General features: G+C 37.6%; 1 protein-coding gene across 1 annotated transcript; it reads left to right on the top strand.

Annotated features, from left to right (window-relative positions):
• LOC18787448 (zinc finger protein 598) lies at positions 3,439-7,546 on the top strand. Its single transcript, XM_020556877.1, has 7 exons — positions 3,439-3,906; positions 4,197-4,499; positions 4,613-4,821; positions 4,918-4,966; positions 5,054-5,143; positions 5,233-5,295; positions 5,444-7,546. Exons 1-7 carry the CDS (start codon positions 3,739-3,741, stop codon positions 7,169-7,171), a joined length of 2,610 nt encoding a protein of 869 aa, XP_020412466.1. The 5' UTR covers positions 3,439-3,738; the 3' UTR covers positions 7,172-7,546.

Genomic DNA, 7,770 nt, shown 5'->3' with positions numbered 1-7,770 from the left:
AAGCAACCAAGTAGACTTTAGTCATAGAGTCGACCAGCTTACTCAAAAAGTAGACGACCAAAACAACTTGGTTAGACAGCTCCTCAGACTGATCAACTTGGTCCAAGTGTTAGATATCTGCCCTAGAAGCCAATATAAATGGAATATTCTAAGGATATAATATAATCAATATAATTAAAGAGGCATTAATTTTACTCAAAGATACATAATCTACATAAAGTAACAAGTCCATGGATAAAGATGTGAATGAAAATGAGTCTAAAGAAGTTAGATTCACGAGACCTCTCCATCAAGGTTCCTGGTCATAGGATCACCAATTGGACAATGTTGAGCCATGAAGACTGGTACATGCTATGTCTACTCAATCATGAGGATGACTAGTCTCAAGTCATTCGTGTAGAGACACTAAGACAAGTGTGTATGTGCTCTATAGAGATGGAGTTCACCGAATGCGATTAACTAAAAAATTCTTGTATGGAAGTCTTACTCACAAGTGTAAAACAAGGAATTATAAGTTATGATAATGTAAATTAGTCCTTACACCTAAGACATCATAGTTGTCTTGTGTATGAGCTGTTTGTTTTTTAGAACACTATGTAGTCGTGTCAAGAGAATGTACTTAAAGGTGTTCCTCAAGATACTCAGCATATGCACAGAGGCAAGTGAATGTACAACAAGGAATCTCTACTCTAAGTAAGAAGAGAGAATACTCTAAAGATATGATTCATTGAATCTTTGGCAAAAGTACAGGATGATTATTGAGACAAGAATGTTTACAATTACATCCAAGTGAATCATACAACCTAAAGATGTCATGTTAGGGAATTGACACAAGTTAACCATATTCCAAGATACATAACCAAGGGTATTGTAATAGAGAAAAATCAAGAAAAATCAAGAAAGTCTTCAAATAATCAATCTTCCACAGCAGCACAGTTTTGACGGGATTGCACCTTATGCTGACTTAACTTCAAAGACTGCTCTCATTGGCTGCTCTGAAAAATCTAGAAAAATTTCACAATCATCTTCAAGATCTTAGCTTTCATCTTCAATTGGTCTTGTACTAAAACTCCAGCAAAAAAGTCGTATTTTCGTTGAAAACAAATTACTTGCTCTGGAAAGTTGAAAATTAAGAAAATAAAGTTATAAGTCCTTTTTAAATGAAATTCTCCTACAAAAACTAAGTATATAGAGTACATAAATGTGTAAATTTATGGACTTATCAATGGACGGCCAAGAGTGAGTCCAACTTAGAGATGAGGTATGATGGGTGATGGGTGAAAGTGAGGACCTTTAGCATGTGTGTGAAGATTTGGGCAAACGATAAATATATAGAAGACAAGATATATATGGTTCACCCTTAATGAATGGGCTACGTCCACGGAGAAATATTTTCTCATTATTATAACAATATTTATTTTTATTCATATAAGGGGTTGGGCCCAAAGATGTAGGGAAGAAGGGAGAAGCTCATGACTAAAGATCAAGCCTAATCTAAGGATTCCTTCCTAAGTGGAGAGTGGTCTCCTTTTATAGGGGAGAGAGAGTCTACACATCTTGTAATATTCTAATGTGGAATTCTTTGTCTTACTTAGATTTGCTTCTAGTTACTTGATCAAATATAGTACACACAATACATTTATGTTTCATATTGTTCCGAGGACTTTATTTCCCCTTACCCCTGAAGCAAAGCAAAAGAAAAAGAAAGAAAGAACAACTTTATCAAAAAAAAAGAAAAAGAGAAAGAACAAAGGTGACGTTACTTTGCTTTATTCATTTTAATTGTAATCACAAATTCCGGAAGAAGCATAAAATATCAAGAGTTATTTAGAAAGAGGCTTTTAGAATCAAGCCCAAACAATTCAAATATTATCATATTGAACCGGATATTTTTGTATCATCCACTTAGGTCTATTGACATTCATTATTTCTTTTTATTTTTTTATGTCAATCTTTCCCTTGAGATAAATAATAGAAATTGTTGACCAGTAAGACCAGTGGTCAACGTAAACATTGACCCTAGAGGGGGTGCAAGGTACCAAAGGGATTAAAGTGTGTGAGTTGAGTGGAGATGTGTAAGAACATTGAAGAAGATGGGAGCCCAAAGCACCCTTATTTGGCATTGGAAAGAAACCTTGCAAATGAAAAGCTCTCCAAGAAAAGTCATGTTGACTACTAAGTTAGCATTTGTTGAGACTTAAAAAGGACATAAGTTGTGATCAGTCAGTATAACAACCCTAAGAAACAAAGCAAAATAATAACAGAAATCAGATTAAGTTTTTTTTTTTTTTTTTTTTGGACGTGCAAGCTATTTTCTTTCTTATTTTAAATATATATTGTTCTATGTATTTTTCATTTTAAAATAAAGTAGTTGTGTTTTGATATATATTTTTTTAATGAGGGAAAATTTGGGTTATTAGACAATTAACAATAAAAGTCTTTTGCTTTATATATATATTATAGGAGTTATTTACACTAACACCCCTCTCAGGTTTTCCGATTTTTGACAAAACCCCTGTGGTTTTGGAAATTACACAAACACCTCCTTAGGTTTTAATTGTTTTCACAAAACCCCTTTTCGTTGATTTTTCATCTAAATATTGATGATTATCAAAATGACAAAGTTAGTCTTTGAGATTAAATTGCACATACATTTATTGGGGTTGATTTTGTCATTTGCACACATTTTTTAAAATGAAACCATCAAGTTTTGGACGAACAATCAACGAAAAGGGATTTTATGAAAACAATTTGAAACCTCGGAGGGTGTTCGTGTAATTTCCAAAACCTTAGGGGGTTTTGTAAAAAAGTTAAAAAAGTAAGGGGATATTAGTGTAAATAACTCTATATCCCAGCCTATATTGATTTCTTTTACTGGGAAATTCTCTTTATATAGAATTTGGTTGTGTGTTTTTTGCTTAACAGTGTAACTAATGTTATCTTCTTCTTCTTCTTTTTTTTCTCCCTGTTTTCAAATTTTATATATTCATAAGATTGTCAATTTATTATATAATCCTCACTTAATAATTTGTTTTCTTTCTTAGTATTTTTTTTATCAACTAGAGGCATTTGTGATATTATGAAAGGCATTATACCAACAATAAGGTGTTGGCTGGATTGAATAAGGCATTTAGCGTGCCCCTTCGAGCTTTGATGTGCTTCAAAGTAATTCTAAGTTCAAATCCCCATGATGCCTACGTGTGTAAAAAAACAAAACAAAAAAAAACAATTTCCCCGTAACAAAACAAATACTCTCCAAGGTAAAATTGTTCTTATTTCTGTGTTTTCACAAGTCAAATCCCCATGATGCCTACCTTATTTATGTAAAATTATAATAAAATATAATTAAAAACGGGTTTTTTCGTTTGCTCAAATTTTAATAGAAAGGGGAAACAAAACGAAAAAACCTTTTCAAATTCTCCTACCTAGACGACGAAGTCCTACTTTATTACGGAATTGCCCCCTCACTATTTCATTCAGGATTCTCCACGTTCCAACTTCTTTGCGGAGTTGTATAGCATCCGCCTTCAAGGCTCTTCGGCAATACAAAAACCTTTGCAATTTCTCCACCGACTCAATCTTTGCACCCCTTCTCAATTTGATACCCAAAATATCAAATTCAATCTGTTTTATTTTCTCCGTTCAAAAACCCAAAGATCCCCTCTCCTCCGTCTTCAACCACCGAATTAGGGTTTCAGTTCTCCAATTACAGAGTCACACAGAGAGCGAACGATAGCCATGGATGATAGCTGCGCTGTGTGTGCCGATGCTCTCGAATGGGTCGCTTACGGGGCTTGTGGACATCGCGAGGTGTGCTCCACCTGCGTCGTTCGTCTCCGCTTCATCTGCCAGGATCGCCGATGCTGCATCTGCAAGACCGAGTCCGACGCCGTTTTCGTCACCAAGGTAAGGGCTTTTTCTTTATCTCGAGTTTTGATTATTTTTTCAATTTACGAGTCTGTGTTGAAATTTCAAATAATAATTGAAATTTGCGATTTTAGCACACGTAGCAGCTCGAAAGTAATTTAATTTTTGTGTTTTGGAGAATCTGAATGTTCTTTCTTCTGGCTTTGAGGATGTTCTTTTAAATGTTACCCCTTTCCGCCGTTCCATTGATGTTTTACACTGTCTTCTTCTCTGCTTCTGGTTTCTTTATGATAGATTGGTGATATGGTGTGCTTTTTCTATCTTTGCAGGCTTTAGGAGATTATACAAGGATGATTAGTGACTTCTCAGTCTTGCCATCTGAAGTAAGGGAGGGTCGTGTGGGATCATATTGGTACCATGAGGACACACAAGCGTTTTTTGATGACGTGGACCACTACAAGATGATCAAGGCAATGTGCAAGCTTTCATGCAGCGAATGTGACAAGACGGAGGAGCAATCAAATGACGGCCCGAAGCGTCGGGGGAAGATTCGGAACGTTGAACAGCTGAAGGGCCATTTATTTCACAAACATAGGTTGTTCATGTGCTCTTTATGTTTGGAAGGGAGGAAGGTAGAATCCATATACATGACTGCTATGAGACTTGAGATTTATCGTATATTTACACTTTAAGCAGAGCTTTTGTTCTATTGTAATCCATTGGCTTCTTCTTATGCACTACACAGGTGTTTATTTGTGAACAAAAATTGTATACTAGAGCACAATTGAATCAGCATATAAGCTCGGGTGACTCTGAAGTGGATGGAACTGAGAGTGAAAGAGGTGGCTTCATGGGACATCCTGTGTGTGAGTTTTGCCGAACCCCATTCTACGGAGATAATGAACTGTACTCCCACATGTCTACTGAACACTATACTTGTCATATATGCCAAAGGTAAGTAAGCCGTCTTTTACTGAAATAAATGCTATGTTTTGATTGTAATGTAGAATAAGTTTAAGCTCATATGAGATCCTGTGCTGATCAATGCAGGCAGCATCCTGGACAGTATGAATATTATAAGAATTACGATGACCTGGAGGCAAGTTATTGGTGATTTTGTTATTTATTTTGTTTGTGGTGCCCTGTATGAGTTTTGAAATTTTTTATTTTTTATTTCATGTCATAGATGCACTTCCGCCATGGTCATTTCCTATGTGAAGATGAGTCCTGCCTCGCCAAAAAGTTTGTTGTCTTTCAATCTGAGGCAGAAATGAAGGTGAATTTTTAGAACGTGAGATATTTTCTGTGTTCCTGCATCTTGTAGCATTTAAGTATTTTGACTTTGCTTTATTTTTTATTTTTCAGAGGCATAATACGATTGAACATGGAGGGCGTTTGTCTCGTTCTAAGCGTAATGCTGCTTTGCAGGTAAATATTCTATTTTTTTTCTTCTTGTCTTGCATTTTCCATTTTACAGCTAGGCTGAGTACTTCTCGCATCTTTTTTATTTATATATTTGTTTTGTTTTGTGAATTTTCTTTTATCTCATATAATTATTATTTTTATTTTGTAACAGATACCAACCAGCTTCCGGTATCAACGAACAAGTGAGCAAGATCATCGACGTGGAAGAGGTCGGACTTTTCGTCGTGATTCTTCTGAAAACCAACTTTCTATGGCTATTCAAGCAAGTTTGGAGACAGCTCATGCTGAAAATACATTCCATGATCCTTCATCCTTCAGTGGGCAAGTTGCTCCACATCTTGGAGATATAAGCGATATTGATCCAATCATTGACCCATTTGAATCATTAAGTACAATGGATATCGAAACATCTTCAAGGTATCGTCAAGCCTTGGGGCATAGTTCTAGTAATGCACCTTTGGTGGAATCTTCCTTTCCTCCCCTCTCAGTGGCACCTAGCAGCAGTCAATCAAACCCCAGATCTGACTCAGATGGTTTGCCTAATAACACCATGGCAGCACATCTTCGGCGCAAGAGCAACCGCAAGGTGGCTGTTAATAGTTCTGGTCAGGCTTGGCCAGCAGCAAGGCGTGGGCCTGTAGTACAACCTACTAGTTCAGCTCAGGCTTGGCCTACAACAAATGTTTCACCTATAATATCTGGTGGTTCTGGTCAGAACAATGGGCCCAGACCATCTAGTTATGCAAGTTCTGCTCAGGCTCAAGTTGAGACTAGACAAACAACAGTTTTGCGTGGTTCTGGTCAGAACAATGGATCCAGACCATCTAGTTATGCAAGTTCCGCTCAGGCTCAAGTTGAGACGAGACAGACAACAGTACATGGGTTATCATCATCTGGTTCTTTGTGGGATTCAAGCAAAACCAAGTCTGGTAGGATCAGCCACTCTACATCAGCTCCGAATTTGGTTGAAAATGGATCTGTTCAACCTTCGGTTTCGGATTTTCCTCCAGTTTCTGCAGCACCAGTGCGTAAGTTGCCCACAACTAGCCAGGCTGTATTGAAAGTGGGGGATGTTCAAACTGCTAATAAGTCTTTGGTGGAAAAGATTCGTACCGCTCTTGAATTTGACGAAGAAAAATACACTACCTTTAAAGACATATCTGGACAGTATCGTCAAGGTTTAGTCGCCACAGAAATATATTTAGATTTTGTGCGGCAGTTTGGCTTGTTGCATCTTGTCCTTGACTTGGCTAGACTCTGCCCTGATGGTAAGAAGCAGAAAGAGCTGATCGATGCCTACAATGCTAGTATTCGAAACAATATTGCACAAGGTGATGGATGGTCTCAGGGCAGTGTCCGTTTGAAAGAGGGTAATAGTTCTAAGAAAGGTAAAGGGAAGATTTCAGAGGCTGAAAACAGCAATTCTAAGAACACACTAGCAGATAGCTTTCTTAGCTCTGTACGGGAACTTCAATCAAACTACAGGCCTTCTGAAGAAGCGGTGGAGGTGTTGCCAAAGGATGGGTACCGTGCTGCCAAAGAAAAATCAAAGCTATTAGTTAATGAGCACCAAGAGGAACTAAACTCCCGCAGTCAACCTCTAGTGCAACTAAGGGGCGAAAAGGATTCCCAGACAAATGGTAGTGGATCTAATCCAAATTTAGGGGATGGCGGTGGAGGGAATAAGCAGCGTAAGAAATCCTCAAAGTTTCATAGGGTCCGACTGGGTGATGGATCTGCCGCAGTGCATTTAGATCTCAGAAATTCTGATCCGCAGCCAGATGCTGGTAATGAGCGATTAGATGGGAGCAGTAACTCAGCTGGAGGATTGCCTGTCCAAGGTGTCTGGCGAAAGGGAACTCAGAAACTCTTTAGTTAGAGGACAGACCTAAGTTATCAGATTTTTTGTTGTGTCCTGCGTTTACAAATTGAACCAGTAGTACATGGAAAAGAGTTCGGAGGTGGTCCTCATGTTGAACCGACTGGGTTTGCGTGTCGTGGCAATTTTGAAGTTTTTCTTGTTCTTTTGAAGGATCTTGCCTGATTGGGTGCGTTCACATGATCACATCTTCATATTTGTCATCATTATTCTAGTGTTCATATATACTCTTCGGAATGAGAATGCAAAGGTTTGAGACTTGATACAGTTTTGGTTAACGTTTCTGTCCTTGAAATTGGCGTGATTTGTGTTATTTATATGCAAAGGTCCCAAAACTATAATTAACTGAAAGTGCAATCGGGTGATTTTATGGAAGTGCTTTTGTTATCTGGAAAGGCAAAATAAATAAATAAACGCTCTTTTAAGATTTTTTTTTTTTTATGTGATTCTTCCCCTTCCAATCTAAAACAAAATTCCCCAAACACAGAGACAGCCAACTCTCCGCTTGTGGAGTTTACCCTTCTGCCACCCAAGGTAAAACTAGATTTCCTTCTTTGAACTCATAGCCTTTCAGAAAAATTGAACAATAAGGAAAGTGC

The sequence above is a fragment of the Prunus persica genome, chromosome G2, assembly GCF_000346465.2.
Source record: "Prunus persica cultivar Lovell chromosome G2, Prunus_persica_NCBIv2, whole genome shotgun sequence".
Lineage (NCBI taxonomy): Eukaryota > Viridiplantae > Streptophyta > Magnoliopsida > Rosales > Rosaceae > Prunus > Prunus persica.
Note: the sequence above shows the minus strand (reverse complement) of the source record. Positions and strands in the feature narration are given on the sequence as shown.